The 24180-nt window shown below is 41.5% G+C and overlaps 1 protein-coding gene across 1 annotated transcript in view; it reads left to right on the top strand.

The window, feature by feature from the left end:
• Positions 1-24180, top strand: part of Msh3 (mutS homolog 3) — a 134074-nt gene that overhangs the window by 37418 nt on the left and 72476 nt on the right. The window contains exons 9-12 of the mRNA XM_051182952.1: positions 13798-13910; positions 15626-15740; positions 20760-20844; positions 22724-22833. Of these exons, the coding sequence (XP_051038909.1) occupies positions 13798-13910; positions 15626-15740; positions 20760-20844; positions 22724-22833 (423 nt within the window). The remainder of the gene's footprint in view (positions 1-13797; positions 13911-15625; positions 15741-20759; positions 20845-22723; positions 22834-24180) is intronic.

Here is a 24180-nt window from a genome sequence, read left to right as displayed (position 1 = left end):
AAGCAGGGGAAGCTGGTTACTTCCTGTTAACAGGAAGCAGAGACCTGAGTAGGAAGTAGGCTGGGCCTGCTTTCTTCAGCCAAGCTCCACTTCCTAAAAGTTCCTCAGCCTCCCCAGACAGCACCGCCAGTCTGGGATCACACGTTCATCTTTGTAATCCTCTGTAAACTCCAGTTCCAGGTGCTTTGATGCCCCCTTTGTCCTCCATGGGCAGTGTGTGCTTGTGATGCATGCATGTACAAGTGGATAAAACACCCTCACATATAACAAGACAAAGTAACCTGAGTCTGTGGGGGCATTTCCCATTCAGACTGTGGCGGGCACTAATAGCCATCTCCTCTAACGTCCTTAGCATATTGCTCTGCTCGGTGAAACCTGCGGCAGTGTGCCACAGCCATGAGATTCTGAAACAGGCCTGCTGCAGACTACCATTTGAGGAGATGAGGATTGACACTTCCATGAAAGACGGTTTTTATCACTATTTAATCTGTAAAAAATGCATTTGTCAGCATCGAGACAAGTTACATAAGAAAAAAGAGAGAGAATTTTCCTAAATTCAAATTTGAGATTTTTCTGGTAGGATGTTGCTCCTGTAGGCAGTTTCAACTCTTCTCAGAGGAAGTTGTTTAGACTTAGGGTGCTTACACCTGAGGAATGTGGGAGCTTACAGAAGCAAGACTTAGTAATGAACCAGTCTGAGAACAGACGCCTGCAGGAGGGTGTTTAATGCACATATGGCCCAACGATGGGCAGAACAGTCTTCTCATGCTTCAGCTGAGCCTTGAGGATAACTGACAAGTTCATTTTTATCACATTTAATGGCTCTCTAAATCCTTATCTGCTTACCAAACAAAGCCCTAATTAGAGCAGTGATTAGTGAGCAGCTGCCTCTGCTTCCCTCGGAGAGCCTCATCTGAAACACTGAGCACACGCTCCGAAGGGCACTCACTGCTTCTCCAATTTGCAAATAATAACGGCTGCAGGCTTCTGAAAGGCTGGCTAGGTGTCAAGAGCGTCCAGAGCAGTGGTTCTCGACCTTCCTAATGCTGGGAACCTTTAATACCATGAATTTATTTGTTGCTACTTTGTAACTGTAATTTTGCTACTGTTATGAATCATAATGTAAATATCTGATATGCAAAATTTCTGATATGTAGCCCCCAAGGGGGCTGGTCTACAGGAAGAAATCTAATAAGTGCCCTATGTTAGGCTGCTATGCTTTCCAGTGGAGTAAGCTAGAAGATCCCTTTTCAGCACACAAGACCGGAGAAAGTCTCCCTTTGGTTTCTGCCTGAGTCACCTTATTCCTGTCTGGGCCAATAGACGAGCTGGGAAAGCTTTGGTGTTAGGTGCTCTGGAAAATGGGAATGATGCTGCCATGGCAACCTTGGGGAGGTGTGGCTCTGGAGGCTGTCCTCATCTGTTCACTTGTGCATTAACCCAGCAGTACAGGAAGAGCCGAGTCCCTGTTCCAGATAGGACAGCAGTAATAAAACAGACAAAGGTCCCTGTCCTTGTGGAGTCCAGTGACCATTCAGAGTGATTTCTCTCACTTTGAAAGCCTGGAACTCGGGATGCTATTTAGAGATCTGGGAGAGGAATTTTGGGTAGGCTGGTGCAATATTTTAAGGACAGCACAAAGGTCAGTGTGACTAGGGAGAAAGACCCAAGTGAGACAAGGGATGAGGGCAGATCGTGTAGAATATTCTTTGGGGTTTGGAACGATGGCTCAGCTGTTGGAGACAAGGCTCACAGCTGGAATAGACAGTGTTTTTAGGGCTGTAAGATTACCCAGTAGCTAGAGGTGCTTGCTGCCGAGTCTGATGACCTGAGTTCAATCGCAGGGGCCTATAGGGCAGAAGGAGAGAACTGATTTCTTCAAGTTGTCCCCTGATCTCCACATTCGTCCTATGGTATGGGCTCACACATGTGCACTAAGTAAATAACAGATACTTTTAAAAAGTACTTTCAAATACTTTTGCTTTTACTTTTCTGTTTAACCCTCTTTAAATGCTAAGCCCTGTGGGGGCAGGAGGTCTTATGTGCCTTGTTACAGAATTTTGGTGTGCTACAAGAAAGTACCTGCCGTACATGTCCCTTCCCCTGAGGTCTAAGGAGCACTAATGAGTCAGGAGGAAAGGGCAGCCTTCTCAGGCGTAGCTTGGCATTACACTGAGGATCCCAGTGTCAAGTGCCACCTGCCAGGGATCTGTAGATGGGGCACATGTGTGCCATGTGTGGAGGTCCCAGGACAGTGTGCGGGAGTCATTTTTCTCCTTCCAGCATGTGAGTTGTGCGGATATAACCCACATTTCAGGCTTGCGTGGCAAACACCTTTACCTGCTGAATTGTTGGTCTTATTTATTTATTTTATGTATTATTTATTTTTATAGGGGATTAAGCCCAGAGCCTGGGGATACTATCCAAAGGCTGTATACTGAGCTGCATTCTCAGATTTTGTTGAATATTTACTAAAAATTAAATGAATTTTCAATTGTTTTGTCTTTTGATTAAAGGTTATGTATTGCAGGCTGGTCTTGAATTCACACTATGGCCCAGATTAGCCTTAGAGCCACACAGTCCTCTGCCTCTGCCTCTGGTATTAAGGGTATGCACCACCATGCCTGGCATCATTTTACTATTCATTATGAGCCAGAGGAACGGTTGGTACAAATGACTATTTCAAAGCAGTATTTCAAACTATGTTGATTAATGAAAAAGACTAAATGTTTATCTGATTTGCACACTTATTTTCAGCTGTTTCCCATATATCTTCCCCACATTGAATTCCTCAGTGAATTTTTAGGGATATTCTTCTGTGTGACTCAGTTCTGATTGATAGACCATTAATTAAAAAAAAAAAATAACTTGTTTAATGAAATACTCCAGTGGTAGCTGTCCTGGATCACTTTACATCTAACTTCTATACAAGGCATGATACCTATTCTTCCCACCTTTTTTTTTTTTTTTTTTTTTTTTTTTTTTGAGAATTGTCTTTATTGAAGTCAAAGAAATAGTGAACAGCCCATAAGTGCACGGTATGGGGGATTTCCCCAAAGCCAACACACCTGTATAAACAGCACCAGGGCCAAGAAATGGACTATGATGAGTCACTGGACGCCTCCCTCATGATTCTCGAGTGTCATTGGCCTTCCTAAAAAATTCTGCATATAAATTATTTATGTTTTGAATTTCTTTAAATGGAGTTTTATGGTGTTTATACTGTTTTCTGGGTGGTAACTCTCCCCATTGCTGAATGGACACATATAAATTATGTGTTCACTCAGCTGGGCTGCCTGTTTTGTATATATTTCTGTTCTGGCTGTTTGTGATTTTTGACCCTACTAAAAGACCATTTTCATGAGTCAAATTCCTTAGTGTGGTCCAGTGAGCAGCTTGGCTTTGAGGGACATATTTCTTCTGTCCTAACTCTGTGCCTGTCTTGATATCATAAATGTATTCCTGTTTATTCTTATGGATGCTATACTAATTTCCATCTCATACCTCAAATTACAATCGCACTGTGAGTATGGTGTGAAATTGACTGCACTTCCTTCCATGAGAATGCCCAGTTGACCATGTGTTGAAGGGACTATCTCCTCCCACTTGAGTGTAGTCCCCTCTGTGTCTCAAATCCAGCCACTGTATGCAGGGATCTTTAACTCATCAATACCCTTGCCATCACTGACATGCTCTTCCTTTCCTGGATGGTCAGCCAGGCATTTCAAGATGAATAGCGGCACTCGGGTCTCTGTATAGGCCAGTAGCAGCCCCACCTGTGACAAACCTGAATGTTTTCCATGACAACATTGCCACTACCTGTGACATTATAACTTCATATGTTTATATTTTTTGGTAGTGTGACCCCTTTAGTGCTAGACAAGTACTTATCTGCTTTGTGTCAATACACCTGCCTATTCTAGACGTCTTGTCTAAAATCAAACAATATATAGTCATTTGCGACTGGCTTTAAAAAATTGGCTTTTTCCATTATTTTATACAAAATAATGGGTAATGGATTTTATCATGGCCTTTTCACACAGTCTTTGTTCTTATCTACCCCCTCTCCCACCCCATTCCTCTGTCCTCCTGTCTTCTGTCTTCATGCCCTTCCCTCTGACCTTGTACGCCCTCTTCTGCTGTCAGCTCACACACACTCCATCCTACTCCGCCAACCCTGAAGATCTCTCCAGACCTTGTTGTTATGGTCCTCATTCTGGCTCATGACCTACTTGCACACACACACACACACACACACACAGACAGACAGACAGACAGACAGACACACACACACACACACACACACACACACAACTTTCCTATGATAAAAGCATGTGCTTGTCTTTCTGAGTCTGGCTTATTTTGCTTAGCATGGTAATACTCGGTTGCATCCATTTTCTGGCAAATGTCATGATTTCATTTTTCTTGCCAGTTGAATAAAATGCCATGATGTATATGAACCACATTTTTCTTATCCACCCATCTGTTGATAAGCATCCAGGCTGATCTCCTTTCTGAGACATCATGAACAGTGCAGCAGTAAACATGCATGTGCAGGTATTTTTTGTGATAGGACCACAGGTGTCCATATATACCCAGGATGGTATAGCAAATATATGGTAGTTCATTGTCAGAAGCCACCATACCGATTTCCATAGTGGCTGCAGCATTTATATGCACCAGCAGCATTTAAAGGTTCCCATTCCCCACATCTTTGCTACTGTTTGCTGTCATTTATTTTCTGATGTTAGCCATTATGATGTGCTCTCAAAGCAGTTTTAATTTGTATTTTTCTGATGGCTAAGGCTGCTGAACACTTTCAAATATTTATTACTATTCTATTCTTTATTTCGGAGTTGTCAATTCAGTTTATTAGCCCATTTAGTGATGATAAGATTTGCTTCTTTTTGGTATCCCTTATATATTCTGGATAGTAAGACCTGGTCTGATGGTTAGTTGGCATGATTATTACTTTTTATCAACTTGCCACAAACTTGAAGGACACAGAAAGAAGGAATCTCAATCCAGGAACTGGAGCCATCATGTTGACAGAAGAAAGTGTGTGTCTTTATGATGTGTAACATAGGGTTTTGATATAGTGTGAAATGATTAACAACAAATGACCTCATCTGTCACAGCACATTATCATCTTAAGATGACATATAACTGTGGTCACTGTGCTAGACATCAGATCTGCCTAAGATGTTTCAAAACTGAACCAAGGTTCATTAAGTTACATTTAATCATCACTTCCCTGTTCAGCGTGTCCCCTCCTGTGACAACCACCATGGTAGTCTTGGCTTTTTAAAGTTCAGCTTGTATAGATGCCACATGTAAGTGAGATTGTGTAGTGTTAGTCTTTCTTTGCATGGCTCTGTTCACTCCAAGGTTTGCCTATGTTCTTGCTTGTCACAGATTTTCCCTTTTCCATCATCTGGGTAATACTCTATGGTGTATCTCCTTACTATTCTTCTGTCAGTGAATTCATATTGTTTCTGTGTCTTAATTGTTGGGAATTGTTGGGAATAGTGCTGCCATGAATGTGCAAGTGCATCTTTAAGAAACGGACTTCACTCCTAGAAAATACTTCCAGAAGTGGGGTTGCGAGATCAGAATGTGATTCTAGTTTTTAGCTTTGAAGAACCTCCATTCTGTTCTTCTCCATGGTGTCTGTGTGAACTTTCCTCCCCATCTTTGTTCTGTGCCTCTCTTTTCCTATATCTCCCCTGATATATTTTCAAAAATCTTCTTTACTAATTGCTGTTTTAACAAGTGTTAAGGTTTTAACTTGTTAAAGTCAAACATTTTTAAGTTTTTACTTCCCTGGTCATTAGTGACGCTGAGAATGTTGGTCATTTGTATTCAGGGTGTTCAGGAATACCCATTCTTCCATGATTTTAAGAAATTTGGTTAATTTTTTTTGTTGTTGTTGTTGTTGAGTTGTTTTGATTGCCTTATATCTTATATCAGAATACTTCTACGTTCAGAGTGATAATGAACATTGGTAGTTAGGGGATAACTTTGTGAACAAAGTAAAAAGATGACTTTACAAATTGGAAATATTTGTGTTTTATTTGAAAGAAACTTAAAATACATGGTAAATATAGAAACCAAGAGAGTACGGCTAAGAGGAAGGCCTGGAGCCAAGTCAGTGCGTGTGATAAATGCTGGCAGTGTTTCTAGAAAGTCAGGCACAGCCCTCTGCATAACCTTAGTCCTAACTCTCTCTTTGCTGTCTCCCACTCCTGTAGTTTTATTATCTTTATTTCTTGTTGGTCCTTACAGCAGATTTCTGATGATTTGATTTTGAAAGCCTTCTCTACCTGCAGATTTCCTTCCATTCCCTTTCTACCCCCTGATTTGCTGAAGAAACACAGTTGACTTTTCCAAGTTTTCCGGAGTTTGGGTCTCAATGGATGCAGTGTCATAGAGTATAACTCTCTTCTCAGTATTCTCTGTGAATTTGTAGTTGAGTTAGGCTGCTTAACAAGATCCAGGTGCTTTTATTTGGGCCCTCTGGAGGAAGTGAATGTTTTCATATGTTCTATTTTCCCACCTGACTGTCTGTCATTAGGAACCGAGTAGTTATTGACATGCTGGCAATGAACTAGTACACTTTTTAAAGTGTTATTGTGGACACCCAACTTTTAAGCATACCTAGTATGTTTTAATTTATTGTGTTTGCTATTCAGTGTGCTTCTTCCTTATGCTCAAATTGGCGCATAATTAGGTAATGAGGGCCTCTTCATGTTGTTCTGAGTCACTTGCCGTGACCCTACTATTAGCTTTTTTGCTAATACATAATAAGATATTCTAGGTTTATCTTAACTTAATCCTGAAGTTAGTCACTTCTTCAAATAGCCAGGGTTTCTTTTAGCAGGAAGAAGTATCTGGAAACCACAATCTACATTCCAGAAGTTTCTTGTTCACAATCTACATTCCAGAAGTTTCTTGTTCACAGAGTTCCTCATTATTTCTAAGTTACTCACTCATTTTTTAATTTAAATAAAAAAAAATCTTATTTTACATACCAATCCCAGTTCCCCTTCCCTCCTCTCCTCCTTCTTCCCCCACCATCTCTCCATCCTACCCTGCATCCACTCCTCAGAGAGGGTGAGGCCTTCCATGAGAGATCATCAAAGGCTGTCACATCATTTGGGACAGGACCAAGCCCTCCCTGCCCCCATATCTAGACTGAGAGATTATCCCTCTATAGGGAATGGGCTCCAAAAAGCCAGTTCATGAACTAGGGATAAATACTGGTTCCACTGCCAGTGGCCCCATAGACTGTCCAAGCCCCCAACTGACACCCACACCCAGGGGACCTAATTCGGTCTTATGCAGGTTCCCCAGCTGGCAGTCTGGAGTCTGTGAGTGCCCACTTGCTCAGGTCAGCTGTTTCTGTGGGCTTACCCAACATTGTCTTGACCCGTTTGCTCATCACTCCTCCCTCTCTTCAACTGGACTCCAAGAGTTCTGCTCACTGCTTAGCTATGGGTGTCTGCTTCTGTTTCTATCACCTCTAGGATGGCATTTAAGGTAGTCATCAATCTCATTATAGGGGAAGAACATTTAAGGTAGCCTCTCCACTGTTGCTTAGATTCTTAGTTGGGGTCATGTTTGTGGATTCCTGGGAGTTTACCTACTGCCAGGTTTCCCATTAAGCCCATTAAGGCTCCCTTTATTAAGGTATCTCTTTCCTTGCTCTCCTTTTTTGCCCTTCCCCCAACTTGACCTTCCTGATCCCTCATGTTCTCCCCGCTCCCCTTCTTTCTTCAATCTCCCTCCCTCCTCCCTGCATGCTCCCAATTGACTCAGGAGATCTTGGAGGACAAATATTTTACAGATGAACTACATAAAGGGCATTTAAAATACTTCAAATTCCAATTGGGAGCTAACTGCCTTCCATTCAGGGTCTTCAGCCTTGCCCTTGTCTTTCCCATTTCTCTGTGTTGAGGGTTCTAGTGTAAGTAGTTAATTCTGTTATTGCAATGTTGGGTTCTCATTTCCTCAAGCTGTACATTTTTCATGATCACCACTAATATGGCTTTCTAAAAAAACTGAACTTTTGCTGCCTAAGCTGTTCATGACTCCCCTCTTGGTTGCCTTGTTGGAGCATGGGCACTCCTCTCCCCTTCCACATCTGCCTTGTTGGAGAAGATGCCTCCTGTAACATTTACCCCCTGTGCATCTGCCTTGTTGGAGCCTGTGTCTCTTCTCCCATGTCTCACTGAACATGTGCCTCTGCCATGCTGCATCTTCAAGGCTTGGTTCTTTAAGCAAATGAATAGTAAATACTTAACACCAATTCTAAGTGGTTGAACTCCACTGGCTAATTCACTGGCTCTAAAACATTAGTGTGTATCACATTTACCTGAAGGCTTATGTAAGCCCCGAGTTCCGTGTATCAGCTCGTCATCAGATGACATTATATTTAATTTCTCCATTAGGAGGCACGCGATTGCCTGCTTTTCTGAGGTGAATACTTACTGACTCTCACCTGTTGTTTTACCTTCCTCACAGTGGCTGTGCTTCAGCTACTAGCAGCCTGGTTGCTTGGGCCATAGCCTGGGGGGAGTTCTGTCCCCCAGGGGGAGTGTGTCCACCCCCCCCCCAGGCTCTGTTCCTGCCACTGAAGGTGGTTCTAACTAAATATCTATTGTTCTAATAAAACTGAGATTCAAAGGCTAGGGTGAAACCTGTGAGTTCAGAGAGTTAGAGTAGCAGCTGGCTAACTTTCTCTCTTTGCTGGAGTACCCCATCTCTCCTTCCACACTGCCCTATCTAATCTAAAAAAGAAACCCATGCTGTGTTCCTCCCTGCTGTTTCTGTCAACTAACTGCCACCCTCTCACCCCCCACCCTCCCCACCCCTGCTGAACCCAGGTTAATTTTATTTAACTAACACAAATGCAGCACATCTTTCCAAAGTTCAACAAATACAGAATAAACAAATATAACACATCTTTCCATAGTTAAACAAATGCATAATAAACAAATATAACACATCTTTCCATAGTTAAACAAATGCAGAAGAAACAAATGTAACACATCTTTCTATAGTTAAACAAATGCATAATAAACAAATGTAACACATCTTTCTATAGTTAAACAAATGTATAATAAACAAATGTAACACATCTTTCTATAGTTAAACAAATGCAGAAGAAACAAATATAACATATCTTTCCATAGTTAAACAAATGCATAATAAACAAATGTAACACATCTTTCTATAGTTAAACAAATGCAGAAGAAACAAATGTAACACATCTTTCTATATTTAAACAAATGTAGGATAAACAAATGTAACACATCTTTCCATAGTTAAACAAATATAGGATAAACAAATGTAACACATCTTTACATAGTTAAACACATATTCCATAACACTCACCAGTGATGAACTAGTTTCGCTTTTTAAAGTGTTTTTATGAATATCTGGATTTAAACTTTTCTAATGTTTAGGACCCAATATGAGACACTTTTTTTGGGTGGTGTCTGAGTGCATCTGCTTTTTGTGTGTTTGGGATTTTTTCTTTCTTTCTTTTTTTTTTTTAAGATAGAATTTCGTGTAACTGAGGATGACCCTGAACTCTTGATTCACTGAAATGCTGGGAATGCTAGCATGTTGCCACCATGCTGAAAGGTTTTGCATTTCTAGTAAGTTCTAGGTAGTGAGTGGAGCTTCAGTGTTGTATCTTGGGAACACCTTTTCCATATTTTAGATCACCTCCCCCTATTTTCTGGATTTGTTATTACTTTTTCAATATTTTAAATAATTGTTTTCCTTTCATTTTGAGTTAGCCATTGGTTTTCATTTTCTACTTACATTTATTATCTTTAGGAACTGTTCATCTTAGTGTCTTTCTGTTTTTTATTTCACTTCTGAAATTAGTTATTTTTCTTTTCATTCTAATTATCCTAGTTCTGGCTGAGGCAGAAGGATAAATAGTAATTTTAGGCCAACCTGAGCTATGTAGCAAATACTAGGCAAACCAGGGCAACATTAATGAGACTGTGACTCAAAAACAAAAACTTTAGTTTGTTTTGTATTGCTTTAATGCTTACCTTGAAATATTAAGTTCTAAATTTTCTAAGTTTTATGGATATTTGACTTGCTATATATCTGCCATTCTGCTGTTTTCTTTTTGTTTCCTTGCAATAACTTGGGTAGAAATTGACTTTGATTGTCTTCTAATATTTGTTTTTTATATGAAATTCACTCTCCTGTTCTCTTAGAAGAGAATTATAGATGAAAATAGCTTTTCTAACTTGTTTGTCACAGTCGCATTTGTATCTTACGGTGTCATTATAAATAAAAAGCCCAGTCCACTTACTTTAAATACAGAGTATGGACTGTGGTACTACCATGCCCCCACATCTAGTCCAGTTAGAGAACCCCAAGAAATGTCTCAAGTCTTTTTGAAGTTGTCTTCACCATTAGCACCAACGATTGCTAATTTTTTGTCCATTTTGTTCTTGCTAGAAGTTGCATACAGAAAATCGTACAGTGTGTCATCATTTGGTCTCGTCTGACTTAGCATGTGTCTACTTAGCACGTTGACTTTGCTGCATATTGTTCCTGCTGTGTCCCTTCTGAATTACTTTGACTCTTGTCCCTTGTCTACTCACTTTGGATTGTTTTATTAATGGTGATATTTTGTTTCCAAGGAGTGCTATTGGTAAATTTTGGACTTAAGTTTGATTCCAGAACCATGTTTAAAAATTGCTATGTGGTCTCTACTTGCTGTCCAGGCAGCTTAGCTTAATGGGATGAGCCCCAAGCCAGTGAGACCTTGTCTCACAAATAATGTAGGCAGCATTCCTGAGTATCCCAGGTTGACTGGCCTCAGGCTGCCACAGCACGTGCACATACATACACGTGTACTTGAACGTGTCTCCCAAGTCTTGACAGTTTTGTCAGCTCACAGCCTCTAGTCCCCCCACATCTTACAGTGGATTGTGTGTGCCCCGGCCAGTCAGCTCTCATCTGTGCTTTTGGCTGCCCACCCTTTGCCACATTTATTTCACAGTGATGGTCCCTGATGCCTGGGTGTTTCTGTCTACTTGCCACATGACTGCAAATAGCGTGTGAATCTCATTGCTGCCCATCCCCTTAGCTTGCATTTGAAATTCTTAAGGATACCATGCGGTTATAGTATATCATTTGTAGGTTTTGGCCATTCTGTTCTCTGTTTTCGTGGCAGTATATGAAGCGATGCAAAATTGGTGTGTGTGGTTTTATTTCTTATAAAGTTATGCACTGAAAGACTGGTTCTCTTTTTAATTGACCAGTAACATGTTTGATGAAGAAAAGTAACAAAATTATTATAATGATGTTTTGAATTTGTATAATGGTTTGTCTATTTCTACAAGTATTGGGGGGTTCTTTTATGTCTACTGCATTGTTGTCTACCGTTTTAGATTTAAACCAAGAATAAGAACTTGAGTAATACTTGCCATATGCCCACATGAGAGATTTTATGTTTGCGGTTATTTTATGACATAGCAATAAGTATAAATATGATGTGTCTTTTTTTTCAATCATGAATTTCCTTCTAGGATTTTACCTCCTCTGCTTGGCAGACTGTATTGTCAGGCTATTGTTTAATGTTTAATTTGTAGTGGGACTTTCAAACCAGACCTTAGAATTTCCTCGTTTAGAATAAATTTCATTAAAACCAGAAAAGTAAAAGCTTCCTATAGCTTGTGCAGGGGATTATTTCAAGAATTCCCTTAAATTTTATATAGAGACCAAGAGAAGGGCTGGATAAAGGGCAAAAACAGGAAGAGGAGAGATGCAGGTGTCCTAGTCTGGCTTTGTAAGTTCCTCTGTAGTCTTAGATCACTGGATTCCTGTACCAGGCAGGTTCTGGAGCAGCCGACCCTACTCCCCACCCCTTGCCCTGTTTCTCTTATGTCAACCACTCTGACTTTATGTGTCTAGAGCAGTGGTTCTAACTTAGGCGTGCATCAGAATTCCTGATGCTGAGCTCTACACCATTTGTATGTACTGGGAGTAAACAGAGCCAACAGAATACAGAAGCTCCCTGGAGATAATTATAGCATGTTATTGTTGAATGTTGGGGATATTAGTATTAGAATATTAATCTATATAATTATAAATTATATTGCCTGGGGATAATTAAAGTGTGTTAATGTTGAATGTTAGAGATGTAAATAGAAAATACCATTTATATCAGTGAACATTCCTGTCAAGGTAACATTTCTCTCTAAATCAGTCATTATATATCCAGTCAAAATCTCAGTAAAGTTTGTGAAACTGGCTAAGATGGATTGGACATTTATAACGAAAATCAGAGGCCCAAGACTAGAAAAGCTTTTGGAGAGTAAGGTATAGATAGGTTTCTTGTTACCCATGCTAATAGAGACCTGGATGAGATACAGATGAACAAGAAAATGTAGAGTGAACTGAGACAGGGTCATACCTAGAGGGATGTGACATGGGTAGTGGAGGGAATGTCATGATTAATGAAGAAAGATGGAATTCTCTGTAATTATATCTGATGGTTAATACATGAAGAGTCAAACTGTGTTTCTAATCCTCTGCTGTGTATAAAAATAAGTTCAAATAAATTGTATCTGCAAAACAAATGTCAGTTTTAGTAGGACATACAAGAATGGAGTACTTAGAAGCATTCACAAGTGAATGGAGTATGCCTTTGTAAATCTTAGAAGTATAGCATTGTGTCCCAAAGTGAATGCTACGGATTTAGTAAAACAGGACTCAGGATGTTAGACACGTGAGCCTCTGCAACGCACTGCAGAGCCTAAGAGCGCACTGAATTTATGATTGTGTTTGTATCCTAGAGAAAGGTGACTAGATGAATGCGACTGGCCATAGCTCTATCTTTTACTTTACTATTTTGAAATAAAAGTGTTTGAACATAAAATATAATGTTAACACTGAGTGATCATCAAGCAATAAGGAAGTGGCTGAATACATTGTATCAGCATACTATGACATATCTTCCACCATTCAAAAGAATGAGTTACACAAGTTGTTGACATATGCAGAGATTTTAAAGAAATACTACCTAGGAAAACAAGATGGGTATAGAGTCATATCGTTTGTTTATAATGCAGTGGAGAATAGATTATGTAAGTCTATATGCATCTGTGACTGATCAGATGAACAGTAAAGACTGTGGAAGGGTCCACCTGGGCTGTGAGGTGATAGCAGCCATCCAGTTATGGGAGAAAGAATAGATGTAGAGGAGGGATTCAGGAAAAATGGGAAACGAACTGTTCAGTGTTTACTTATACACACTTTTACTCCTACTTGAAGAGGTTATGTGTCTCTTTAAGAGTGAGAGCTGGCCGAGGGGAATTCACTGGTGGCTGGGATGAGATGGACTTGGCACCGAGCCAGCTAGGCAGAGGTGCCCGTCGAGAATGAACAACTCAATGTTTTGTTTGCTAGAATTTCTGAACACCATGATTTTTAAAATTTCTCCCTTTGCATTCATAGTTGAGCTGCCTCTGATTTCAGTGAGTTCTTTTGGATAATCACATATGAAGCAGTCAGTGTTGTGAAATGCGAGTAGACAAAGTAGCATTGAGATAATCTATAAAAAAAAAAAAAGGAGAACACTTTTCACATGAAGATGGAGGCTTAGTTTCACCTTGTTCTCAGTCTGTGCTGAAGACAATAAGGGACGAACGAGCCTGCCTTTTGTTGTTGTTGTTGTTATTGTTGTTCAAGACTGACACCTTAATACGTGTAATTCAAGATAGTGGGTAATTCTCTGAAATTTCAATTGTTTCTTTTCAGTATGCAGGATGACAGAATTCGAGTGGAAAGGATGGATAACACTTATTTTGAATACAGCCATGCTTTCCAGGCAGTTACAGAGTTTTATGCCAGAGAGGTAGCTGACAGCAAGGGTAAGTATTTTATTGATATTAGCCGTGTGTCCTCAATTGCACTGATTCCCAGTGTGGATAAAGGCATGAGTGTGACTTTCAGTGTAGTGACAAGTAGGAAGTGAACAGAAACATGTGGAAGGATCTGAGGGCAGCACACCTGCTCATGGGTTCATCTAGAATACCACTGCAGCTGGGCCTGCTTGGCACATGTCTGTTGCCCCCAGCACTGAGAAGGCTGAGGCAGGGAGGTTTCTAATGCCAGCCCAGCCTGGTTCAGTGGGCAAAGCCCTGTCTCAGCAGAACAGAGCAAAACAAAACAGCCACAACAAGAAAACCGAGCTAATAGCGTGCGGACACCATTGTAATGTCTTCCTTTTCACTGTGACTGTTCACTCCTCTGCTGGTTTTTTAATGAAGGTGTAGTGTAGTTGGCCAACCCTTCTTCTCCATCTTTAAAGATGGCTCATCTCATTGCTTTACACAGTGTTTGACAAATATTCTGATAAAGTCTAGCATTTTGAAAGGGTGGTTGCCAGAATTATAGTGCCAGCACATTAGTGAGCAGACTCAATATGTGTGGTAACCATTATGTGTTTAATTCACATTTGCTGTCACATAGTAGGGTGTGATTTTGTTCCTGTCAGTCTAGGTTGCGTCAGGATCAGTTGCAGGCTTGGCAAGGTGAAAAGGGACTTCTTGTTCTCTCAGGACAGACTTCTCCTCTCTCTACCCCCATTATACCGCACAGGGAGGAAATCTGTCCATGCCACACACTGTAGAGCACTTGCCATCAGCCCTGTCTTAGCCCCTGCTTAAGCCTTATTATCTTGACATTTCGCCATCACCAAGGCATCATTGTCTGGTTTCATATGCCTTTAAGTCAAATGTAATGAATGTCTGAGACTGTATTCCACCTGTGAAAGCAGTATGAACTAGCATCCACTTAAGACATCACAATCCATTCTGAGCCTCAGACTGATATAAGGTTATAGGATGGAAAGCAGCCTGTCTACCAGGCTCGTGTACTTAGAGTAAGCCATGCTCACAGCAGCTTATGAAGTCTGTGGCGCCGGCAGGCCTTAAGTTTGCTTTCCCCACGTGATGACTTACATGTGAGGGACAGAGGCTCGTCTGTGGGAATGAGTTGCCCTGGTTTAGGAGATCTGTGCCCTTCAGGAATCTTTTGGTGGAGCTCTGTAACGCGCATGCCAGATATTAAGAGTCACTGAGCTCAGAGAAGGCCAACGCTCTGTATTTGAGTGTATTTCTTTCTAAGCCAGAGTAATGCATGGATTTGAGATCATTTTTACTGGAGACAGGGTTATCTTCTAACACTCTGTTCCAGGGAAATACAACAAGAAGGTTAAAATAGTTCTCAGTTGAAGGAGAAGGACTGTTTATCAGTTTTTTACCTAGGTCAGTGGTTCTCAACCTTCTGAATGCTGCAACCCTTTAATACAGCTCCTCATGTTGTGGTGGCCCCCAACCATAAAATTATTTTCATTGCTACTTCACGACTGATTTTTTTTTTTTCACTGTTCTGAATCATAATGTAAATGTCTGTGTTTTCTGATGGTCTTAGATAACTACTGTGGAAGGGTCGTTTGACTCCCAAAGGGGTCATGACCCACAAGCCTAGTATACATGATATAAATAATTATTTTTATAGATGAATTTTACTTAATGTATTTTTACTGTAGTAATAATATTGAGGATACATATTCTGTTTTTAGGCTCTCAGAGTTTCTCTGGTGTCATTAACCTAGAGAAGCCTGTGATCTGCTCCTTGGCCGCCATAATAAAGTATCTCAAGGAATTTAACCTGGAAAAGATGCTTTCCAAACCAGAGTAAGTAATCTAGAAATCTTAACCTAGACAACTCTTATTTAAGCATTTAATTGGGGGCTTTCTTACAGCTTCATTGGGTTCAGTCTATTATCATCATGGTAGGGAGCATGGCAGCACACAGGCAGGCATGGTGCTGGAAGAGGAGCTGAACTATACCCTGCTCCACAGGCAGCAGGCTGAAGGAGACCTGGGGGCTAGTGTGGGCTTTTCAAACCTCAAAACCCAGTGACGCCTTTCCTCCAGCAAGGCCTCACCTCCTAACCCTCTTAATCCTCTAATAGGTCTACTCCCTGGTGACTAAGCATTCAAATGTGGGGGCCGTTTCCTTGGACATAAAACTCAGTTGTGTCACTTACATTGCTGAACTTTGAACTTCAAGAGCTATGCTATCAGGGAAACATTAACTTGAACTCTCCTTTGTCTAGCATAGGCTTTCATAGAAGTTGCCATGAGGTAGAGACCCTGATATGCATTCACTGAAAGGTGGTTGTGCCTTTATAAACAGTGTTGGGTGGTATAAAAAACAAAACAAAAACAAACAAAAAACCAAAACAAAACCCCAAACCCACATCTTAGGAATTGTTTATAAGCACAGGTGAAATGGGGTTTTGTCAAATAACACAAATTTTGAAGATACAGAATTGTTTTGAAAATTTAATAAGGTTTGTTCTAGAGCAAGACAGCATGATAGTGCACATAGACTGTATTGCTAGCTACAGTGGATGCTGAATGTCCCCCAAGGCCTCTGGTTTAAGAGTTTGGTCTTTATTATTGGGTGGTGATGGAACCTGGTGAGATAGGCTTCAGTGGAGGGAGGGTATCAGGGATGCGCACCTGAAGGCTGCCGGTACTGGGATCCTGGCTCCTGGCTTTGTCATTGCTCCCTACTGAACTGCCTGGATTCAGGCCCAAATGTCACGGAGCCCTGTGACTATGTGCTGATGCCTCTGAAACTGTGAGCCAACTCAGCCTTCCCCTCGCACAAACAGTTTTGTCACAGTAATGTAAAGCTGCCCAACATGGTTATGACAGAATTCAGTGATTACAAATTATGAAGTTATGAAGGAATTGGCTTTTAGAAATGCATTTGTTTCCATTTTTGGTAGCTCTTATTAAGGTTTGTTTGGTTAGAACTTCAAGTAGAGTAAGAATGAATGTAACAAAAATCAGTCTATATTCTGAATACTATAAAAATTGTTGGAAAGAATTAAAGAGCACCTAAATAAGTGGACAAGCTTCCCAGGTTCATAGGCTGGAAGACAATGCCATGGAGGTCAGCTAGCTCCCAGTGATCCATATGCTCACTGCAGTCAGCGTCCAGGTCCATGCTTTCTGAGGATGCTCACACCATCTCCAGAGTGACTGGCAGTTTGCACTCCCAACGGTGGGGAAGGGATTGCCCTTCATCCTTGGCAGCATGCATTGTCATTTGTGTTGTTAATGTTAGCCGTTTTATCTGGGGTGTGATGAAATATCAAAAGTAATTTTACTTTACATTGCCCTGATTGCTAAGCATGCTGACTACTTTTAAAGGTGTTTCTTAGCCATTATTCTTTTCTTCTTTTGCAAACCCTGTTTCACGTAGCCCCATCCCTTTTTTTGATCTTGGTACGTTCTGGTTATCACCCCTGTATGTGATGTGTAGCTTGGCAACGGTTTTCCCTATTCATGGACTTGCTCACTGAACATGGATGGCAGGGGGCTCTGGAGGCGGTCATCTGCCTTTATTTCCCCCTCTAATAGGTTTATTGCTTGTTTGTTTTGTTATGAATCAAGAAGTGAGTACAATGAAACTGAGGTTTTTCTCTCCCATGCATTTTAAAATGCACAAATTAACTGGCCCGAAGATAGATGAATGACGAATCAATTCATTCTAAAAGCCATAGAGCTCCTCTGCTTTTTCATGTGTGACATAATAGTGTTTTGATTTCCAGTTCTATTTTAAAGTAGTATGTAAATTGGTTCTCTGTAGTTGGTTGACCATTCAGGTAGGGTACGGTTTCACTACTCTTTAGAAAGATGGGCCTCTTCCCCCACAAAAAGTAGAGTAGGGGGTAGTAAAGCCCCTCACATTCCCTCAGCAATTTTTTGCCAAGGTTATTTTTTCCTCTTATAAAGCTTGAGGCCAGAGATATTTTGTATATTTTCGTTGCTGAAATATTAATGAGGTCTTTCCTCATATGGCTCATAAGATTTCTCTCCAGATCCACACAGCAGGATTTCTAGCTAGTTTTTACTTATGAGGTTCATATCAAAGTACACAAACTTTGCATTTTCCATGAGTATAAATAATTCAGAATTGCTTGACTGTTTTAGGCCAGTGATCATGTACTATATACTATTGAGTTACCTGAGGATGCTAGCAGATAGAATCTTCAAATATTTACAATTTCCAATGGAAACAGGCAGTGGCAAGAAGAAAATTTCTTTTGTATTTGGAAGGAATAGCCCAGGCTCCACTCCCGAGTTCTTACCACCACATATTCAAGAAATCCCCAGAGCACAGCCAGTTGTCAATGCTGCTTAGTATTTCTGTGCTTAGGAGTCAGTCTGGTTGAGCGTTGCTTACTGGTTGGTATCTGATTTAAGTCCATGGAGATGGCAGCTTAACGAAACACCTGTTTACTGCATCCAGTTTGAAATTTAGATTTCTTGTTTATTTAGGGAAAAAAGAACAAGAAAAAGTTTTATACTTTTAGAAAATGAAAATGTATAGATGATTTAAAAAATATCCCTTAGTTGCCCATACCTTCACATGATCAGTATAATAATCCATGATCTCAAAGTCTATGTATCCTGAGAGATGATGTTTGAGGCTTAGGAGTCTAGAAGCATCCTCTGGTTCACTAGCTCTCCTGATCCTAACTGTCAGTGAGATGCTGCATTTTAGCTTCTGTCATAGTCTTTCTCATGCCAACTTTGAAACCCCAGATTCAAATTATCAATCTCTTCTTTATTGCTGTGGTGGCCTTGGCAGGTGAGGCTCTCGGGTGAGGAAGCCATTTACTGCTTTCATAAAAGAGGCTCATGGACCCCCAGCTGCACACTATGTGTGAGCAACAGATCCTTGCAGACTCTGGATTTGTTGGATCCTTGGTCTTTAACCTCTGGGCCCCACAACTGTGAGCAGTAAATTTCTCTTGTTTATAGATTTCCAAGGTATTCTGTCATAGCAATCCACACAACTAGGGTAGTGCCTATTTAGGATCTGTGTCTGATTAGGGCACCCACGTGTTAACTTATCAGTGCTAGGATGTAGTTAATTAAGTCTGTCCAGAGCAGGAAAGGAAGCATCACCAACACTGAATCAGGCTGCCAGCCCTTCTGATTTGGATCTTTGACTGTGAATTGTCATGAATGCCTGTTAGCTATACGATCAAACACTGGCTAATTGATTTTTCCTGTAAATGATGTTTTATAGTTTACAGCTATGCTTGGGGGCATCACAGACATTTCTGGGGCTCTGTGACTCAGTCGAACAAACCTAAAGCAGCTTTCTTTTAGGAAGGGGGGCCATTCACTCGGAAGGGGAGGACATTTACTGGGAAGGGGGGGACATCCTGGAAAATGGGGTCATTCACTGGGAAGGGGGTACATTCACTCGGAAGGGGGGACAGCCACTAAGCAGCCATGGTTTGTTACCCCATGGTATCAGAAGATGGATGGGAATCCTTGCCTCCAGGGAGCTTAGGTCCATTAAAAATGGTGCAGTTGCCGTCCAGATTACTGTATTGCAAGAGAATTCACAGCTATGAGGAGGGAGAAAAGGCTACACAAGTGTGCTGTCAGTGAGTTTTAGGGTTGTTGTCCTCTGATGATCACTAACGAGTTCTGATCCTTTGAAAGGCAGAGTAAACTTCCCATAGGTAAATTGCTCCTAGTTGTGGTAAGTTGTTTCTCTTTTCCAGGGCTCTTGGCCTTGATTGGGGGTCTTCTAGAAGCAAAGAGGTCGTTTGTGAACACTACCATCTTGGGCTCTGTCTGATTTTACATTCTCTGTATTCCTGGGTGAAGACTTGTTTCTATAGATGGCTTGTGAAATTGAAGTTTTGCTTAAATCTTCTTAGCCCCAGAAGTGGCTGTTTGGATGTGGTATAAACCCGAACACATTCCTTCTCTGTAATTTAATGACTCAACATTACTTTTCTCGCCTTAAAAGTAAGCCATTATTAGCAAGCCATGGTGGCACATGTTTGTAATCACAGTACTTGGGCAGCAGAGGCAGGAGGATCACAAATTTTAGCCTAGGTTGCACTACATTGTGAAATTGATACAAAAAACAAGCAAAGCAAGCAAGCTGGTAAATCACTAGACTGTCTAACACTGTTGGATTAGCTGATAAGGGAAATTGTTACTGTATTAGTAATGTGTTGACTAATTCTTCTTTATGTGAATTAGAATTGTACATGTGTTTTAAAATCACTTATCACGGCTAATTTGAAATTACTGATTTTTTCTGGGAGTAGCAGGAACATAAAGAGTGTATGAATCCTTGAACCGTGTTTAAAGAAATCACTTCTGCTTCGTTTCTGTTTTACACTCACTAAACATTGACCACATGATTATGTATTGTTATTATAGACTAAGTAACATTTGTTGTACACATTGGAATGTTTTGTAACAGATTTTAAAATTTTTACTAAGGTGATCTCATGCTAGAGAATAGGGGAGAACTTAGGTATATTGACAGATTTTGTAGCTAATTGCATAGTTTTCCTTGAAGAAACCACTATGTTCTTTGCCGGCGATAAAAGTCTGTTTCTGCTTTAGGAGATGCAAGCGAACGTGAAACACTATCCGTTTCCTTTCCCTTTGGTGTTCTTGCCTTTGGTGTCCCAGCAGTGACATCATTAGCAGACAGCATCCCGAGTGTCTCATCTCGTTCCTTTTGGGTTGATTTCTTAGGAAAATGCTAAGTGTTGTCAAGTATTACTGGATTGTTTCTAGTTCCAATTTTCTGAAATATATGTACTCACCTGTGGTCTTATCCACATTTCATTTTTTTTTTCCCCCCCTCAGGAATTTTAAACAGCTAACAAGTGGAATGGAATTCATGAGAATTAATGGAACGACGCTAAGGAATCTGGAAATCCTCCAGAATCAGGTCAGGATGACACAAAGGCCAGTTGACTAAAAGTGATTGGCAGTAAGTAAAGGAGGAAAGGTTGGAGGAGGCCCAGGCTGTGAAGAGAGCGGCCTGTCTGACACCTGGGTGTTACTTGTCTGAAGCACCTGCAGGTTGTTTTTTAGTAATGGAAGGATGTAGTGTTCTGCTGTTTTTATATCAACTATTTCTTAGAAAGGCTGTCATGAAAGTTAATATGAAGTGATTGTCTTCCAGTTGATAAGTGTTTCTCCTACATATATTTAACTTCTTGTACTTCATTATTTTCGTATGAGACAAGCCACTGACTTTAAGATGTGTGGGATCCCATCTCACAAGCTCTCATCTGTGGTGACATTTTGTTTGCCTGAAGATCAGAGTGCAAAGCGGGCCACACTTGCCCATGGGGCAAGGCAGTGGTGACAACACCATTAATCCCAGCACTCGGGAGACAGAGGCAGATGGATCTGTGAGTTCAAGGCCACCCTGGGCTGCATGGGATTCAATCAGTCTAAAAGAGAACCAGCCAAGTGATTGTGGCTCACACTTTTAGTCCCATCACTAGGGGGCTGGAGATGGGAAGTGACATGACTGGATAGAGAATGAATATAAGGCGGGAGGAGACAGGGGCTCAGGATTCAATCTTGAGGTTTTGTAGAACTGGCATTCCAGTGTGAGGATTCATAGGGAGAGGATTGCCACTTTGGTCTGAGGATTCAGTAGAGGTAAGAAGTGGCTGGTTGCTCAGCTTCTCTGATCTTTCACATTAATCCTTATATCTATCTGACTCTGGGTTTTTAGTATTAAAACCAATTAAAATTCACATTACACTCATCATTACTTCTTTGCCCTTTATCAATAATTGAAGACCATATGGAAACATTCAAGTTATTGCTTTCATTTTTAAATTCTCTCTAGGAAAACTGGAATATAGACTAGTGTTCTAACAAAACCGTAAAAAAAAAAATAGTGTAATCCCAGATAAAACAAAGCACCAATTCTAGATCATTTGGTGAAGTTGTGGAGGATCTTCTATGTGAAATGTTTCTAGCTCTTCTAAGTACTTATTGCTGTGTCCATGTAAATACCAAATACCCATTTGTTTTCTTGATTCTTGCAATTTCCTCATCTTCTAATCTGTCCCATGCAGTCCAGCCCTTTTTCTTAAATCCAGGAACACTTTTGTCTGTCTGCCCTTCTGTAATGGAGGTGCTGTGTAACCCCTGAACCCTGCTGTAGGTGTCTCTCCCTGGCCCTGCACACCAGCCCTTGATAGGAAACAGGAAGCAGGATGAGCACTTGTCCCTTGGCTGGAGGAGTTTCCATAGAACCTGTAAACACAGCCCTGCATTTCTCCTTGTCCCTGTCACATCTCAGGCAGACCTGCTAGAGTCAGTTCTCAAATCCACTTCCTAAGGCAGAGTCACCTGTCACCAAGCTGTGACTTAGAGTCCCTTGCAGGTCAGGGTGTGGGTTCTAATAGACACAGAGGCTGAGAAGTAATGTTCTCTATTTACCTCTGTCGCCTACCTGTGGCCTCATCAACAGAGGCCTGAGAATAGTTTATTCACAGTTAACCCAATTTACTTAGGACATATCCCTACTTTCCCTTGTGTGGACAGCTGCATTTTCCTTCCTCACACATTGAGGGAGCACTTCTTATGAGGAACACAATATTTAAAATCAAGAGGGCTGAGGATGTTTAGAGGTAGAACGGTTGCCTAGCATGCAGACAGCCCCCTGTCCAGGCACTACACTGGAGAACAATTACAGCAGGTGAACTAACTAGGACACATAAACAACAACATAAATATACTACGGGGCTATATTGTAACCTGCAGTTGTTTCTTTAACAAAACTTGTTTCTGATCTTTTTCAGACTGATATGAAGACCAAAGGAAGTTTGTTTTGGGTTTTGGACCACACCAGAACCTCATTTGGGAAAAGGAAGTTAAAGAAGTGGGTGACCCAACCATTGCTTAAATTAAGGTGAAAGGAGCGCGTGCGTGTTTAAGCTGTGAATATAAAATTGTGAAATTAAAACTATGTTAACTTTTTGGAAACTAAAGTTACCAGAGCTAACAAGATCAGTCTTAAATTTGAAAGAGTTCTATTTTCTAACTGATACGGGACAGTCTGATAGTACACATCCTCCACACCAGTCAAGAACAAGCCTGCTGTCAGATAAGACGCTGTGGGCGTTGTTGGGAGTAATGCAGTTGGTTTTGCTTAGGCAGCAGCAGTGTAAGGGAACCCTGAGAGCAGGGGAGAAATGGCCGTGCCTTCTGCGGAGGCCTTTGAAGGTGAGGCGTACAAACAGCGAGCTGGAGAGTTGACTTAGCAGTTGGAATCCTCGTGGTGCTGTGATCACAGTTGGCCTTGTAGAGGGGACAGAGCTCTCACCATCACAGAGAAGCGTTGAGGGGCTGAGCTGGAGCAGCAAGGACCTGCTGGAATCCAGATGTTTGTGGGAGTAGAGTTTGCAGATGGGAAGGTCCTTCTGGAGAGGCACTGAATCGGTACCTCCACTAGTGGTGCCTGTGTCCTATGGACCAGTGTTCCATACTCAGAACCCCTCTCTAGATGGCTCGGTGCGATGGGGGAGCAGCTTTGAAAGCTTCAAAAACCTGCTTGGTGTCTCATAGCCCTTAGTAGTAATGGTCAGCTTTAGACCCTGTATCTTGATCCTGAGCAGCCCCAGCCATTGGAGAGAGGGAGGGAGGGAGGGAGGGAGGGACGGAGGGAGGGAGGGAGGGAGGGAGAGAGAGAGAGAGAGAAAACAGGTGCCCACAGAGGCCAGAAAAGGGCGTAGAATTTCTTAAGCAGTAGTTGTGCACTGACTGATATGGGTGCTGGAGGCTGAATTCAGGTCCTCTGTAAGGGGAGCAAGGGCTGACATCTACTGAGCCATCACTTTCTCCAAGCCCCTGTGCTGCCCCTTTTAACCCTCACAAGAGTCTCACATCACAGACAGTGTTGTTAGCTCCTCTGTCTTCAGTCATATTGTGGTATGTTCTAAGACGTTGCTGTCAACAACCCGGTCACTTCAGATCATTGTGTTCTATTACCTGCAAGATGTGGGGAAAAAGAGGCAAAGAAGACCCTCCATCCCCACTCTCACCCCACCCCTCCCCCACTCCCAGCCCTCCCCCACTCCCAGCCCTCCCCCACTCCCAGCCCTCCCCCACTCCCACCCCTCCCCCACTCCCACCCCTCCCCCACTCCCACCCCTCCCCCACTCCCACCCCTCCCCCACTCCCAGCCCTCTCCCACTCCCACCCCCTCCCCGTGGGTCCGTTCTTTAGTTTTACATTCAGATGAGTCTGAAAGTCTTAC

This window comes from Phodopus roborovskii, unplaced genomic scaffold (genome assembly GCF_943737965.1).
Source record: "Phodopus roborovskii unplaced genomic scaffold, PHOROB, whole genome shotgun sequence".
NCBI classification, from domain to species: domain Eukaryota; kingdom Metazoa; phylum Chordata; class Mammalia; order Rodentia; family Cricetidae; genus Phodopus; species Phodopus roborovskii.
This window is presented reverse-complemented; position numbering and strand designations above follow the sequence as displayed.